We start from the raw sequence: 17,168 nt of genomic DNA, 5'->3' as shown, positions 1-17,168 counted from the left end.
AGGGGTTAAAACGTCATGACAGCGCTGCCCACAACCCCCCGCGCCTGCCCTCAGTAAAGATGGCGGGCATGAGCCTCCTCTGGTCGGCGGCGGCCTCTCTTGTCAGCCGTCTGCAGCCGGTACAGCGCGGTGTGCTGGGGAGAAGAGCGCTGCTGGGGAGCGCACCGCCGCCCGCTGCGGGTAAGAGGTGTATGGCGGCCTGGGCAGGCTGGAGCCGTGCCCGCAGTGACCTTGGTGGCAGGCTGACATTGAGGTGGACTGTGCAGAGGGGCGCCCTTGGTACCTATGTGTGCGCCCATAGGAAGAAGCTGACTGTCCCCTCATGGAAATAGGTGGCAGGAGGGGAGTATTTCCATAGACTGGTTCCCTCTGTGGGCATGTGACAGGCTCTAGGACTGGATGGCATGGCTCTGCCCTGGGTACATTCACAGGACTAGGGTGCTAAACCTCTGTCTGTGACCCCCGAATTGTGGACATGTGGTCACGGACCTGGAAGCACTGTATAGGCAGCCTTCATTAGTTAGAAGGGAGCTGTCATGTTAAACATGGTGTCTGAGCTGCAGGAGGAGCAGAGTGATGTAGAGTTTATGGGAAAAGATTCAGTATAACTTGTATTTCATTCATTTATATTCCTGCTCATTCTGGGCTGTGAAGTCAAGGAGACTGTCCTATCTGTGACTGACAGCCTTCCCTCTAGGACTGTATATACAGAGAGAGCTGTCAGTCACTGCCTGAGAACAAGGAGACGGTCCTATCTGGGACTGTGTATACAGACAGCTGTCAGTCACTGCCTGAGGGCAAGGAGACTGTCCTATCTAGGCCTGACAGCCTTCCCTCTAGGACTGTATATACAGAGAGAGCTGTCAGTCACTGCCTGAGGGCAAGGAGACTGTCCTATCTAGGCCTGACAGCCTTCCCTCTAGGACTGTATATACAGAGAGAGCTATCTGGGACTGTGTATACAGACAGCTGTCAGTCACTGACTGAAGACAAGGAGACGGTCCTATCTAGGCCTGACAGCCTTCCCTCTAGGACTGTATATACAGAGAGAGCTATCTGGGACTGTGTATACAGACAGCTGTCTGTCACTGACTGAAGACAAGGAGACGGTCCTATCTAGGCCTGACAGCCTTCCCTCTAGGACTGTATATACAGAGAGAGCTGTCAGTCACTGCCTGAGGACAAGGAGACGGTCCTATCTGGGACTGTGTATACAGACAGCTGTCAGTCACTGACTGAAGACAAGGAGACGGTCCTATCTGGGACTGACAGCCTTCCCTCTAGGACTGTGTATACAGAGACAGCTGTCAGTCACTGCCTGAGGACAAGGAGTCGGTCCTATCTGACAGCTGTCTGTATACAGTCTCAGTCACTGACTGAAGACAAGGAGGCGGTCCTATCTAGGACTGACAGCCTTCCCTCTATGACTGTGTATACAGACAGCTGTCAGTCACTGACTGGGGACAAGGAGTTGGTCCTACCTGGGACTGTATACAGAGAGAGCTGTCAGTCACTGACTGAAGACAAGGAGACGGTCCTATCTAGGCCTGACAGCCTTCCCTCTAGGACTGTATATACAGAGAGAGCTATCTGGGACTGTGTATACAGACAGCTGTCAGTCACTGACTGAAGACAAGGAGACGGTCCTATCTAGGCCTGACAGCCTTCCCTCTAGGACTGTATATACAGAGAGAGCTGTCAGTCACTGCCTGAGGACAAGGAGACGGTCCTATCTGGGACTGTGTATACAGACAGCTGTCAGTCACTGACTGAAGACAAGGAGACGGTCCTATCTAGGCCTGACAGCCTTCCCTCTAGGACTGTATATACAGAGAGAGCTGTCAGTCACTGCCTGAGGACAAGGAGACGGTCCTATCTGGGACTGTGTATACAGACAGCTGTCAGTCACTGACTGAAGACAAGGAGACGGTCCTATCTGGGACTGACAGCCTTCCCTCTAGGACTGTGTATACAGAGACAGCTGTCAGTCACTGCTTGAGGACAAGGAGTCGGTCCTATCTGACAGCTGTCTGTATACAGTCTCAGTCACTGACTGAAGACAAGGAGGCGGTCCTATCTAGGACTGACAGCCTTCCCTCTATGACTGTGTATACAGACAGCTGTAAGTCACTGACTGGGGACAAGGAGTTGGTCCTACCTGGGACTGTATACAGAGAGAGCTGTCAGTCACTGACTGAAGACAAGGAGACGGTCCTATCTAGGACTGTGTGTACAGAGAGCTGTCAGTCACTTCTGAGGACAAGGAGACGGTCCTATCTAGGACTGTGTGTACAGAGAGCTGTCAGTCACTTCTGAGGACAAGGAGACGGTCCTATCTAGGACTGTGTATACAGACAGCTGTCAGTCACTCATGTCGTAATGTGCAGCAATGGTGGTGGTTACATAGTGCGGTATGTTTTGTCCCCTCCTGTAGTTCCCGTACGGTTTGAAAGCCATGGAAAGAAGTTGTTTGTAGTCGCACCATCTACATATTATGACAAAAGATTTCTCCACTTGCTGGTAAGTGTGCTGCCCGCCTCAGCTGGTTCTTATACTCCTCCATCCACGGATCTCTCTTCTGTGTCTTCATATTATCTCCCACACTAAAGACCTATCAGAATAGAGAAAACACAGAGACTAAAATAGGCCACAGGGAAGAAAAATTGCCCGTTAAAAATGCAGCGGTGTGAATAGACGCTTGGACTGTGTAATGGGGCTGTCCTGGTGCCTTACTTTTCCCCCTATAGCTTGGTGTTGGGTATTTTTGGCCTAGGCCAGGCATGCTCAACCTGCCCTCCAGCTGTTGCAAAACTACAACTTCCAGTATGCCTGGATAGCCTTACAGCTATTAGGGCATGCTGGGGGTTGTAGTTTTGCAACATCCCTGGTTTAGGCCAGTCACCAGACACCACAGTGGTAAATGTGAAGGGTAAAGAGGCAGCCGAGGCCTAACCGTGAAATGACCTTTTCTCTGCAGAAATTCTACACGTTACTGGCAGCCGTGCCCGCTGGTATAGCCATTACACTCATCAACATCTTCATTGGTAAGACATTTATTTGGGAACTTTTATTGGGCTGGGGCATTTTCTGTGCGATAAAGAAACCTGATAAGCTTGAAATGGGGATGAGGTCGTGAAGGGGTCAGCAACCTCCAGCGGTTTTATTAAACTACAACTCCCAGCATGCTCCATTCTGTTCTATGAGAGTTGCTAGAACAGCCATGCAAATGTGAATACTGGGACTTGTAGTCTCACAACAGCCGGAGTGCCGGGGTTTGCTAACCCTGAAGTAGATGACCTATCCTCTGGACAGGTCAATATCTGATCGGTGGGGGTCCGACACTCGGGATGGTCGCCGATCAGCTGTCTGAGAAGGCACCGGCGTTCACCGTGGCCTTTCTACGTGCTTACCAAGCACAGCACCGTACATTGTATAGCGGCCGTAAGAGGTCGCACTACATTTTCTCCAGAAGAGTAAAATTACTTCTGACTATTTTTGAGACATATTTTTAGCTGAGGAGTACGATATTTGCTGAATTCACATACATGATACATAGGCCTGCACTTTGGAGGCTCCTTTCGGGGTCTCTGTCACGGATCCGGACAAAAAAGCTTTGCATGCTGGACTGTTTTGGATGGTGAAAAGATAGGATCCTGAACGGACTCCATCTTAGTCAGTGGAGTCTGTTCATGTCAGGTATGTGCCTGATTGGGAACTTCCGTTATATTCGATGTTCTGCTCATTTAACGTAGTTGGAAAACAGAAATAAATAGCGGTGGTGTGAACGTGCAATCGGTCAGCTTCTCCAACATACAGTCCCATGTAAATAACATTGATCCCCTCCTTCCAGGATAGGGTCTGCAGTGAATGCTCAGCAAGCTATTATAGCCAAGTGATAAAGTATAGTCCAGCATACTGTATCTTCCCCGTACCTCCAGGTCGGCCGCACACTTTAGCAATACTCCAGTTATTCTACTATGCTGTAAAATTTTAATGCAAAACTTTTGGCAATTTTATAAGGTGAATGTGCTAAACTAACCTGTGCTCAGAACTCCTGTAGAAAATGGTGAGCGTGAAAAAAAACAGGGGTTAAAAAAAATGCAGTGCAAGAAGTCTCATTATGTGATCTGTCATATGTAGAGCTCGCCATAGACATGAGATGGAAACGGGCCATCAGATGGACACCTGATTGGCTACTCCCCAGGTTTAGCTGGCAGCATGAGGCTTTTATTATAAGTCTGTAGGTGTACTAATACATCTCGGGGCTTGCTTGGAGATAGATATATAGATATATATCTATCTATATATCTATCTATCTATCATTACACACTCTAGCAGAAGGACCCGTCCACTCCCTTGACGGTGACCTCCTCAGGGGCCTGCCCCCTAAATGCTAGGACTACACGACAACTTGTGTCGCGTCACATTTTGTCTCAGCAATTTTTATAATAATAGTTTATGGCATTGGACTGCGACATATGACATACTGTGACACGACAGTTGCAAAAAATCCATTCAAGATATCACAGTGCAACACAATAGACTATTATTACAAAAAATTGTTGCGCGACATGTGTAGTTGTGCCCTACATGTCGTGCAACTTATTGTTGTCGTGTAGCCCTAGCCTAAAGCTGACCTACAGCAGTGAAAAAATAAAATAAAATGGCTGGGTTGTTATGGAAACCTGGAGTAAAACTATGTGTATGTGGAGACTAAGGGCTGGCAAGCTTCTATTGGCTGATAAGGGACATGTGACCGTGTGTATGGCAGTTAAGATATGAAGAGAAACTTGCAGGCTTGTATTGGCTAATGCAGGTAATTTTTTAGGAATATCTCAGGAACGGTACGTCCTAGAGATCTGTGACCCCCACAAGATTTCTTTCCAGGTAGCCAGGGATGTGTATACCAAGTTTTGTTGAAATCGATGGTTGCATTTCTGAGTGATCGCGGTACATACATACGTCCTTCTTTATAGATTGTATATATTATTATTATTATTATTGTCGCTCTGCTGTCTGCACATGCACAGAGCGCAGAGATTTATTCTTTCTGGATTCTGTACAATTTAGACAGAAACCCTGCACTGATGGAAGGAAAAGTCTAAGGCATATTGGTACACCTTAAAATGGCCCGAACAAGTGTCTGACACAGTATAGGTCATCAGTAAAACGAAAAAAAAAAAAGCTTGAAAACCCCTTAAAGGGCCCATTTACATGGGCCAATACACAGGGCAATAGTTAGGAGTGAAATGTTCGTTCCTGGTCATTACCCACTTGTGTGAGCTGCCCTTACATGCAGCAGTCGCCCCCTATGTATGATTGATCGCTACTATGATGCAGATTCACAAACTGCTGAAAAACCATAATTTTATGTGCCGCATGATGCATTTTTGCTTATTTGTCGGGCGATCAGTGGCATATTTATATGGGCAGTTATTGAAAGCAAGCTTTCATAGGAACATTTCTTCCCCATGTAAAAAGGACTTAGGCCTTATTCCAACGACTGTTGACAGTCCAAAAAATACTAACCATCTGTCGGACTGACCGTGGTGCCCCTGACCCAAACTGATGGCATCATGAAGTGTTCAGTTCCTGTCAGATCATGTCTGTTGCACAGTACAATAGATCTGCGATCGAACTGGATCCTAAAACACTATGATGCAGTCAGTCTGGATCAGGGGAGACACAGCCGACACACGGACCATGTTTCTCAGACCGGGAAAGATTGATCGCAATAGAAAATTAGCAGCATTTTATAGAGTTGTCATTTGGTGTGTGCCTTGCAACCACTCAGCTCAGAATACCTTCATGTAAAGGCCTAACTGGCTTTGGATGGGCATCTAATTGGTGAGAAATTTGTAGTGATTTCCCCAAAAAACAACCGTTGCGTGTAGTGTTCACAGCCTGTATGAGCTCATCTCATCCAGTATGGGAACCTCTCTAGGTAAGCGGTCTCGATCAGCTCAGATTTAGCAATTCCCATGTGTTGTCTGTTCATTGTTCTTCTATAGAACTACCATAGTACCTGTATTGGTGTCTCAACTATAATTTCTTCTTCTTAGGACCGGCAGAATTAGTTGAAGTTCCAGAGGGTTATGTTCCCGATTATTGGGAGTACTACCAGGTACGTTCTGATTGATGTACAGCATGTCCAAAAATAGCTGACTTGCAGATGTCATCTGAAGACACTTCCTAGATGGGAAAATTGATAATTCGGGAGCAGCCAGTCAACCTCACAAGTGCACTGATGAGGCCAGTGATTTGGCTACTTTCACATTTGCGGCGCAGGTCTCTGGCATGCTGTTCTGTCACAGAATGCTGGGAATCGGCTGGACAGAAACCGTTGTGTGGCGTTTTTTTATGTCCGGCTGAAACCCAGCATATTTGCCAGGGAGCAGCCAGATATTCGCCGGACCCCATTATAGTCAATGAAGCTGGCTGCCTTTCTGGTAACATCCGGCAATGCTGGATCCAGGGAACTCTGACATGCTGTTCCTACAACTGTGCCGCAAAAGTGAAAGTAGCCTTACGTGTCATGCAGAGTCCACAGTACAAATCTATGGTGTCTGAACTTGGTCATAGATAACTTTCTTAAATACCACATTATCCTCCAAGTGTTAATACATGAAGCACTAAGTAATTGGCAAGTGCCCTGCCTGTGATTGCTCATTCCCATACATTGTTTGCCGGCAGCACATCTCTTTACAGAGGATGATCTGCTGCCAGCCAAGAATGATTGTTATCTGCCATATTAAATCTGTCATCACTGAGAAACAGTTGTTTACAGTGTTTTTATTGGTATAATTTACATTTTTTTTGTTCACTTTTTTTGGGAACAGAGGTGGCTAAAAAGCTGCAATTCTGGCATTGGGATTCTTTTTTCTTATGTTCACTGCACACTATTTAAGAACTCTTTTAATTATTTAATAAATGGGGAAAAGGGTTTTGGAATTGTTTGTTTTTCTTTGTGTTTTAAAAACCTTTTTTATTTGTTAGAGATTATCATGTACTATATATCTGGTTTTAATTTTTTACATTAATCATGGAATAATCACTTTAATCTTTTATTTCTCAGCATCCGATTACCCGTTTTCTTGCCCGCAATATATATCATGATTATCAGCAATCATATGAACAGGAAATGGCTGTAATTCATGTTGAGAATGAGAAACGGTTGCTCAGGTAGGTTACACAAAATATTTTTAAAGTGTTCGTATGTGCATGATCATTCTTAAAGGGCATCTATAAGCAGATTATCAGCATTAAAGGGGTTGTCCTGCCATATATATTGATGACCTATCGCCAGCATAGCTCATCAGTATCAGATTGGGGGGGGATCATCCACCCATCACTGCCGTTCAGCTGTTTGAGGAGAAGTATTTCTGAGACGACGTGCAGTGTAATGAACAAGAAGTGCACACATGGATGGCCACCTCCTCTTCAGACAGCTGATAGGAGGGGGTGCTGGGTGTCGGGGACGATAGATCATCAGTATATATGTCAGGACTATCTCTTTAATGCAGCTGACATGGGTCATATGTGCATATCAGTTGAATGTAATGTTTTTAGTCCTAATTCTTTGTGGCCTCAATGTGTCTAATCCATTTTTTATAATATGTAAATGAGCGCCTCCGTGCTTTGCCATACTGCGACCGCTAAAACTGACAGGACAAGCAGTGAAAACACACCTAGCCCTGAAGTCTCGTAGGAGTGCGTTCGGCGTACGTGCTGTACAGAGATGGAATGCATGTCGGTGGGAATATCTCATACCCTTCTTTCGCGACTTTTTGCATTTTTACATCCCTCACTCCACTACAGAAAAGTAGATGAAAGAGTGGATATGGCTAGCCAGCCATGTTAATGAGTTTCACTCCAGATTCATTACTGGGCCTCTTTTTAATAAGTTGCATAAAAAGTCATGTTAAATTCTCCCCTTTTGTATTTAGTGGTTTCTGGCTGTAGTGTTTTTGACCCGAGAAAAAAAGAAACGCGCATTTGGAAAAAATTCACAAAACATCTGTTATTTCAGCCTCAGGCGCACAAGAAACACTGATACACATTCGTCCCAGCTGGCAAAATTCCTGGTTAGGCTCGGGGCTAGGGCTGCAACGAGTACTCGATTAAATCGAGTAATTCGACACCAAAAAAATCCTCAGTGCAAATTTTTTGCATCGAGCATTCATTTGTGTCAAGTGACCACGGAGCAGGAGTGAAGCGCTTGCTATTATTCCCTGCTCCCTGGTCTCCCGCTGCCCTCAAAATACTCGCCTTTCCAGCAGGGGCCTACGGACACTCCACAGCACGTCAATGGTCCCACGCTGCACTGACGGACGGGCTTTAGCGCTGCCCTAGCCTGTAAAACGGCTGGGAGAAAGCCTCCGCCCGGCAGTGTGCTATGGTAAATAAAAGAGCCCTTGCCCTGCGCGATCCTGCGCAGGGCAAGGGAGAGCATCTGAGCATGAAATGCTCCGATGCTAACATCAGGGGGGCTGCCTGGGTGAAATTATGGTTATGTCCGGATTCAGATCTGAACCCCTTTAATTGAAGCAAAGCATGAGCCATGACTGTAATAAAAGTTTGAAATATACAACTCCCATATGGAGCTACGTTCCGGCCATCTTGGTGCAAAAACCAAAACAAAACAAATCCGCACGTGGGGGGCGGGGGGCCGCACTGGCCACCAATGAAATTTAAACTGGGGAGGGAGGGGGGTCTTCACCTGAGGGGTTAATTGTGCTGATCACGGCCCCCTGTAAGAGATCGGGTGCTGCCAGGCAGCAGGGGGCAGTCATGTACACAGTTCGTTGTATATTCTAACTAGAAGCGTCCCCATCACTATGGGAACGCCTCTGTGTTAGAATATACTGTCGGATCTGAAAAAGCTTTTATGCAGACGGATCTTCGGATCAGTCTGTATGAAAGTAACCTACGGCCACGGATGCCAATCTTGTGTGCATCCGTGTTTTTTTTTTTTCACGGACCCATTGACTTGAATGGGTCCGTGAACCGTTGTCCGTCAAAAAAATAGGACAGGTCATATTCTTTTGACGGACAGGATACACGGATGCGGCTGCAAAACGGTGCATTTTCCTTTTATTTTATTTTTTATTTTTTTTCTCCACGGACCCATTGAAAGTCAATGGGTCCGCGAAAAAAAATGGAAAACGGCACAACGGCCACGGATGCGCACAACGGTCGTGTGCATAAGCCCTTATACTGACTTTAAAACCAGCCTCCAGGGCAGATTAACTGGTCAGGTGTGCATGACTGCTTGGAGATCGCCACGCTGTATCTGCGCTCCCTGGACTTTGTGTGGCTGTCGTGGCCCATAACAGGTAGGAACTAGTGTTAGGGACCACTCATGAAGGTGACCTTGACGGGGTGAGTGGCTTATTACGCTTTGGCCAAAATGTACACTAATGCCTCATTCAACATCCAGCATAAAGGCAGGGCAGAGTGCTGGTTTGCAGAGTGCGATTGCATTTTTGTTTTTGCGTTTATCTGTATTTTGCCATAGCAATGTGCACCTGCAAACAGGGTTGTGCGGGCTGAACCCCGCACATTTTTTTCTTTGTTATATATAAAAATAGTTTACTGATAACATAGAGATGACAAAGCAATGGACATTATACATAGATACAGATAACACAATGCATAGAGGACACCACCACACACAGCCACCTCCATTCCTGCCCACCGTGGATGCTACGCAAATGTGGCTAATAATGTGTATGTATATACAGAGTCCACCAATATACAGTCTACTGGATCTACTCTTCTAACCAACTCACATCCAGTACCTGACCATTAGTATATGTACATATAGAGACTCCTGCATAAACAGCATATATAATCTATTGGTAACGCAATTGCCGACGCGGTTGGGTATGACATAGTTATGGGGGATCTGTGGGGGATGCTGTTATGGGGGGGATCTGTGGAGGACGCTGTTATGGGGGGGGGGGGGGGGGATCTGTGGATGGCACTGTTATAGGGGATGTGTGCTATGACACATAGGGCCATGAGGGGGGCCAGCATAAGACACACATATAGCATCTTATGCTGGTCCCCCTCATTGCCCTATGTGTCCTAAACTGCGCACATAACTGGCTTTGTATGTGAAGTATTTTACTACTGTGTGAAACAAGCTCTCTCCTATTGATAAAATGGCCAGCCTCTGTAGTCTGTACTCACTGTCACTTTGAATGCACTGCAGCGAGCGGTAGTGAGGTGGCCGGCCGGCGCGTGACTGAAGGCACTTAGTAACGCTCCTCCCACTTCAGGAAACAGGAGCGTTGCCGGCCGGCCTGCTCGCTGCCGTTTGCTGCAGTGCATTCACCGTAATAGTGAGTACAGAGGCTGGCCATTTTATCAATAGGAGTCAGAGAGAGCTTGTTTCACACAGTAGTAAAATACTTTACACAAAAAGCCAGTTATGTGCGCGGGGCCCCTTCATATATAATTGCGGCATTTTCGGGTCGGCCAAATCGCCATATGGCGATTATCGCGATTCGATTATTTTTTCGATATATCGTGCAGCCCTACTCCCAACTTTCACCTATATCTTGCTGTGTCCCAGCCCCCCACCATAGACGCCACCCTGTGACCACCCAAATATCTTCCCCCATCTCTTGGTCAAGAGGATGTTGTTCAACTGCCTTAGATATGCTAACTAGGGACACAATGCTACTGGCCATACTGAATGGGTGAATACCACTGGGTCCAATTATTAGGCATATTTGTGTGGTCATCAGGATGAGGTTCTGGCTGAAAGCCATATTTCCCTTTAACACGGACCCATTGAAATTAATGGTTCCGCATATGGGCCGCAAAAAAACGGAATGGACACAGAAAGAAAATACGTTTGTGTGTGCATGAGGTCTAAATAAAATGTTTATTGCCATCTGTGTCCTCGTATGTCTCCCAGCATTTATCATTTCTTAATGGACATAACCCATTTGTGATTTGATTTCTTTCAGACTCTATGAACTTGCAGCGCGCCGCTCAATGAGACAGAATGGAGATGGTCCATGGTATCAGTTTGAGACTTTGGATAAGAACCTCATTGATAATTCACCTAAGTCACTCCCTGATGAGTAGTGCCCCTGACTGCTCTGTATTGTTGTAAAGCTTAATTTCACATGTGTCCACTTATTCTGGTGACTGATTCAAATAAACTTTGTACCAGTGTAGTGTTATATTGTTTCAATGCAGTGATAATGAAGTTCAGTTGGATTCTGCTTTTTTTTTTTTTTTCTTTAATTAAGCACATTGGTTCTGTATAGATAATGCCATCTGTGTCATTCATATTACTTCCATTAGTTCAGAAAGTGAAGTGAATGGGAGCACTGCTGCAATTACCAGCTCCGTCCATTACACAATGGACGGAGCTGTGTAGTTCTGGAGCTACAAGGTGACAATATCGTGATTGATAGGGCATCAGTATCCAAATACTGAAATGTCTCCTATAAGGGGCATCTGTCAGCAGATTGGTACCTACAGTAGGACACTGGCTGATCTGTTACATGTGCACTTAGCAGCTGAAGATTTTTTTTTTTTGATCTCATGTTCATGTGTCTCCACAACTGCTGAGAAAAAAAACAGCTAGTTTTAATATATGCAAATGACACTCTAGGAGCAATGGGGGGATTGCCATAAGGCCTGTATTACACTGGCCGATGGTCAACGCTAATGATCATTCATAGGAACGCTCGTTAGCGATGACCTAGCTGTGTAATACAGCCCTAAAAATGCTGCTTGTTCATCCGACAATCAAGATTTTTAAGCATGCTTAAAAATAGTTTGCCGGCGAGAGATCTGCTGCCGGCAATCGAGTTTATATGGGGATCAGCGATGGCATTAGCGATCACGTCTCCTCCGCTGACAAGCAGGTAATTGCCAGGAAGGAACTCTTCATTCCCAACAATTGTCTGCTACATTGTCCTGTGTAATACAGTCCTTACTCCTAGAGGCTCAGGTCTCTATCCAACTGCTGCTTTAATTTTGACTTTAGTCGCGGCTAGGTGTGATGATTAGTGTTGAGTGAACTTGTGTTTTCACAAGGTTCAGGTTCGGGTTTCCTAAGAATTCTGTTATGGTCCGTGGTAGTGGAATCCATAAGTTATGGTCCTTGGTAGCTGAATCCATACTGGAATTCTTAGATGACCCGAACCTTGTACACTGCACTTGAAAACACAAGTTCGCTCATCCTTAGTGAAGACTGTTACACTAGGGGGTGCAGCAGTTGCAGAAAGAGTAGAGTTTGTAGGTGTAATAGTAGTTTTCCCCGGCGCCTCCACAACGGCATTCACAGGAGGGTGTCCCCGCCTCCAGGACAGGAAACAACGAGGAAGCACAGGATTTAAGGAGCCTCCTCCCCTTACCTTACCAGTCGTTGTTTCCTGTCCTCGGACGTGTGTGGAAGCCACTCCTGGGCTTGTCTAGGAAAGAGTGGATCCGCACCGGCCTGGTCTTTGAAGGTCCCTGTCATTCAGAAGGGTCGGTGCAGGGATTGGAGGACCCCAGGGACGCATTGCCTCCCTTCCTCTATCCTCCGGAGTAAGCCCTGGTTTCAGGCATCCCTGGGCTTGCGAGTCCACCGGAACTCGTGCGGGATCCGGCGTGGTGACGTCAGCGGATCGAGATCTCCCTGGGCAAGAGATTCTCGCGAGACGGCTCATGCGGCGGCGGGAGTTTTAAAAACAGGCATTCGCTTCCACCTCCACTGGTGATCTGCAGGATGCCTTCCAGCAACAGAGAATCATCCAAGCGCTCCGGTGATCCCGCTGTCTCGGCCCTCAGCCCGGTAAGCCTCCTCCCGGGGGGGAGTAATCCCTATTCCTTATGTCTTTCCTCATAGGTATATAGGGTTATGGAGTCCCGTACCTCTCCTCCCCCTACACGCTGGGTGTCCGTAATTTTACTATACTGACCCCTCACCACCCTTACTCCGGGTCCCTCTTTTGGCCTATACAAAGTTTGTTTTATCCCCCTTTAGGACAGTGAGTCCAGGAAGATTAAAGCCAAAGGGGATTCAGGGCGCAGGAAGTGTGGTGGTTGCCGTAAGGGCCTGGTGTCGGACCCAAAAAAGACCCTCTGCCCTAGATGTATTGAAAGGGTTATCGCTGAAGAATCCCCTTCCTTCGTGGAGTCCATGCGAACCCTCATTAGAGAGGAAATTAAGGCTGCAGCTGACTCTAGACAACTGGCGCCTTCCCCTGGGCCTTCCCGTTCCCTAAATCTGGAGTTATCAGAGCAAGTGGATCTGGATGACGGGGAATTGCAGGATGATCAGGTCTCCTTATCCTCTGAGGAGGCTGCAGGGAGGCCTATGTGCTTTCCCGAAGAAACGCAGTCCCTACTGAAGGATATTAAATCTACCCTGGGATTGGAAGATGTTAAAGAGACTTAGTCCCTTCATGATCAAATCTTTCAGGGCTTGGGGGAGAAAAAGAAGAGATCCTTTCCCATCCACAATAATATCAAAGCCCTTATTTCTAGGGAATGGAGGGATCCTTCTGGAGAAGGCCTCCGATAGGAAAAAAGGTTTCCCCTCTGATAACCGTTATTACCAACAGAGACGCTCCTTTCAAAGTCAAAAAAGGGCAAGATCAGATCAAAGTAAAAGGGACGGCTCAAAAAGATGGCAACCTTCTAGAGGTAGAAGCCAGAAGCCTCTACCCGCCCTACCCAGTGACACACTAACTCAGGTAGGAGGCAGACTAAAGCAATTCTCCTCCGCCTGGCAAGAAATTCACGCCTCCCCTTGGGTCACTCGTACCGTAAAGGAAGGCCTAAAGCTAGAGTTTGTTTCCCCACCCCCAGGTCATTTTTGTATTAACCAAAGACAACAGCCCGACAAACAGGCATCCCTAGAGTCAGAAATAGCTACATTAATCCTCAAAGGAGTCCTCATCCCTGTTCCGGAAGAACAACACGGCAAGGGTTTCTATTCCCCTATATTTTTGATAAAGAAACCAAACGGCTCCTTTCGCCTAATAATAAATTTGAAGTCCTTAAACAAGTCCATCATTTACAAGAAATTCAAAATGGAGACCATAAAATCTACCACTCAGATCCTTCCGCAGGACTGCTTTATGGCTACCGTCGACCTTCAGGACGCTTACTACCACGTCCCAATATACCACAGGCACCAGTGTTTTCTGAGGATCGCAATTTATTATCAAGGAAGATTGTCCCATTTTCAGTTCACAGCCCTTCCTTTCGGCCTATCCTCTGCCCCCAGAGTTTTTTCAAAAATAATGTCAGATGTCATGAAGTTTCTTCACCTTCAGGGAGTACAGATCGTTCCATACCTGGACGACTTTCTGGTGTTTGCGAAGTCGCGCCAACTTCTACATTCACGCCTCAAGCAAATCCAGGACTGTCTTACAACTCTAGGGTGGATAATAAATCCCAAAAAGTCAGACCTTATCCCCAGTCAGGAGAAGGTGTTTTTGGGGGTGCTGTTGGACTCAAGGCGTCTAATGTCTTTTCTTCCTCAAGACAAACAGTCTCACTTAATCCAGACAGTGTCTCTTTTTTCCAGCAAAGATCGGTCCTCGATAAGAGACATCATGGCGGTGCTGGGACTGTTGACAGCCGCAATCCCGTCAGTAAGGTGGGCCCAGAGTCACACAAGAGTCCTTCAGGCCTTTCTCCTATCTTCATGGGACGGAAAGAACTCATCTCTAGACAGAAAGGTTCACGTTCCCAGACAGGTAAAACAGTCACTAACTTGGTGGAGAATAAAAGGGAACCTGAGCGTAGGGGTTCACTGGCGCCCAAGAGATGTCATGGTCATTACAACAGACGCCAGCAGCTCAGGGTGGGGAGGTCATTCTTCAGGAGCGGTAGTTCAGGGATCCTGGGGAAAAAACATGCAGGACGCCTCCTCAAATTTAAAAGAGCTGTCAGCTGTCCACAGAGTTCTCCTTTCCCTTTACAAAGTTCCCTCTCCAAGACACGTAAAAATTTTAACAGACAACACTACAGTTGTGGCGTATGTAAACAAGCAAGGGGGAACCAGAAGTCGCTCACTGGCAGAAGTATCAAAAGGCATTTTTTGTTGGGCAGAAAAGAGCCTTCTGTCCCTTTCGGCAGTACATATCAAGGGGGAAAAAAATGTGGTGGCCGATTATCTCAGTCGACATCTCATAAGGGAGGCCGAATGGGCCTTAAATCACCACGTCTTCAGCCAGATCTGCCAAATGTGGGGGACCCCAGTGTTAGATCTGTTCGCCACCAAAAGCAACAGGCAGGTCAGAAAGTTCTGTTCCCTCTCACAAAAGGATCATCCGGTATGGCTGTTTTTTGCAATTTCAGGGCCCTAATAAGGGGCAAGCGGCTAGCAAGTAAACCATAGCTAGGTGGATTAGGAACATAATATCCTCTGCCTATGTTTCCAAGAACTGTCAGCCGTCAGGGCAGTAGCCTCATCCTGGGCAGAAACGAAAGCGGTCCCTCTAGAACAGATCTGCAAAGCCGCCACATGGGCCAACCCTATGACTTTTTAGGCACTATAAGCTAGATGTAGTAAAGGATCAGGACTTGTCCTTTGGTCGTGAGGTACTATCTGTTATGGCCCCCCCTAATATTGATTACTCTGTTAGTCCTCCTGTGAATGCCGTTGTGGAGGCGCCGGGGAAAAGGGTAAATTACTCTTACCGGTAATTGGATTTTCCAATAGCCTCCACAACGGCATTGGTTTCCCTCCCAAACTTTAAATCTAGACGAATGATGTAATTTGTTTACTATAATATATAATTTGTTATGCATCACTTCTGTGTCCGCTCTTATTGACTGGTAAGGTAAGGGGAGGAGGCTCCTTAAATCCTGTGCTTCCTCGTTGTTTCCTGTCCTGGAGGCGGGGACACCCTCCTGTGAATGCCGTTGTGGAGGCTATTGGAAAATCCAATTACCGGTAAGAGTAATTTACCCTTTCCCCATTGCTCCTAGAGGCTGATGTATTAACCCCTTCTCTACCTGAGCCATACATGTACGGCACTTGAGCGATGTGTAAACATGGTGCACGCTCACACGTGCAGCGGGCGTCATGGCTGGCAGATCTCTGCCGTTTCATACAGCAGAGACTTGCAATAATGCCAATCGTGGTAATTAAAGGTTTTAGATGCCGTGATCAAGCGAGATCACAGCATCTAAATGTGTAAAAACCTAGAAGCTCGTGATTCTGGGCTTGCTACAGAGATCCCGTGTGGCTAATGTGGGCATCGGTAGTTGCTCTGAATACTTTAGCCTCGCTGACGAGGCTGATAGTATTCATGCTGCAATTCTTATTTTGGCCACCAGATGGCAGACCAGGCTAAGAAATGAGCAAATTAGGGTTTAAATGTCAATTTAAAAATCCCTGATAGAACAAAATAAAAAAAAATAAACATTATTTATAGGCTCATATGAGCTTCAAAATTTGATAAATATCAATACAGGCTACTAGGTGGCAGCTTTTTATTGATATAGTGCAAATGAAGTCTTCAATGATGGCTATTTAGCCATCACTGAATACTATGGGCAATTGAATGATTGCCAGTTATTGTCATCCAAGGTGACTTAAAAAGAAAAAAAAAAAAAAAAAAGAAGTTTTTACAAATATAAAAAAAAAGTCCAAATCACCCCCCTTTCCTTAAAATAAAAAACTTAACCAATAAAAATAATAAACATCATGGGCATCACCGCGTGCACAAATGCCCATACTATTAAAATATAACAATATTAATGGCAAATGGCGTAGCGGGGGAAAAAATAAAAATAAAAACAGCAAATTTGCCATTTTTTGTCACTTAAACTACCCAATAATTTTTGAATAATAAGTAATCAAAAAGTCGCACACACTTTAAATTGGCATCACTGAAAAGAACAGATCGTCCCACAAAAAATGAGCCTGCACACAACCCCGTACACATGGGTCAGAATATGGTTATGGAAAAAAATAAAAAATTCCTCAAAGGTTTTATTTTTTTTATTTTTCAGTATTAAAACACACGAAAAATTATATGTGTGGTATAGTTGGAACTGTACTGACATAGAGAATGAAGATAATAGGACAATTTTACCGCATAGTGTACAGTGTAAAAAATAAAACTTTTATCAAAATTGTGTTTTTCCCCAATTCTACCCCATTTGAAAAATAATTTCCTGCTCCCTACTACATG

The 17,168-nt window shown here is 45.9% G+C and overlaps 1 protein-coding gene across 1 annotated transcript; it reads left to right on the top strand.

Moving 5' to 3' along the window:
- The first annotated feature begins 22 nt into the window (after positions 1-22).
- Positions 23-11,198, top strand: NDUFB5 (NADH:ubiquinone oxidoreductase subunit B5). The gene is made up of 6 exons (XM_044290654.1): positions 23-180; positions 2,435-2,520; positions 2,978-3,044; positions 6,063-6,124; positions 7,076-7,182; positions 10,980-11,198. Exons 1-6 carry the CDS (start codon positions 60-62, stop codon positions 11,098-11,100), a joined length of 564 nt encoding a protein of 187 aa, XP_044146589.1. The 5' UTR covers positions 23-59; the 3' UTR covers positions 11,101-11,198.
- The last annotated feature ends 5,970 nt before the right edge of the window (positions 11,199-17,168 follow it).

Source organism: Bufo gargarizans, chromosome 4, assembly GCF_014858855.1.
Source record: "Bufo gargarizans isolate SCDJY-AF-19 chromosome 4, ASM1485885v1, whole genome shotgun sequence".
Lineage (NCBI taxonomy): Eukaryota > Metazoa > Chordata > Amphibia > Anura > Bufonidae > Bufo > Bufo gargarizans.
This window is presented reverse-complemented; position numbering and strand designations above follow the sequence as displayed.

Coding starts and splice junctions, on each gene's coding strand:
- NDUFB5 (XM_044290654.1), top strand. CDS start 60: ATGGCGGGCATGAGCCTCCTCTGGTCGGCGGCGGCCTCTCTTGTCAGC. Junction 181..2,434: donor CGCACCGCCGCCCGCTGCGG/GTAAGAGGTGTA, acceptor CCCCTCCTGTAG/TTCCCGTACGGTTTGAAAGC. Junction 7,183..10,979: donor AATGAGAAACGGTTGCTCAG/GTAGGTTACACA, acceptor GATTTCTTTCAG/ACTCTATGAACTTGCAGCGC.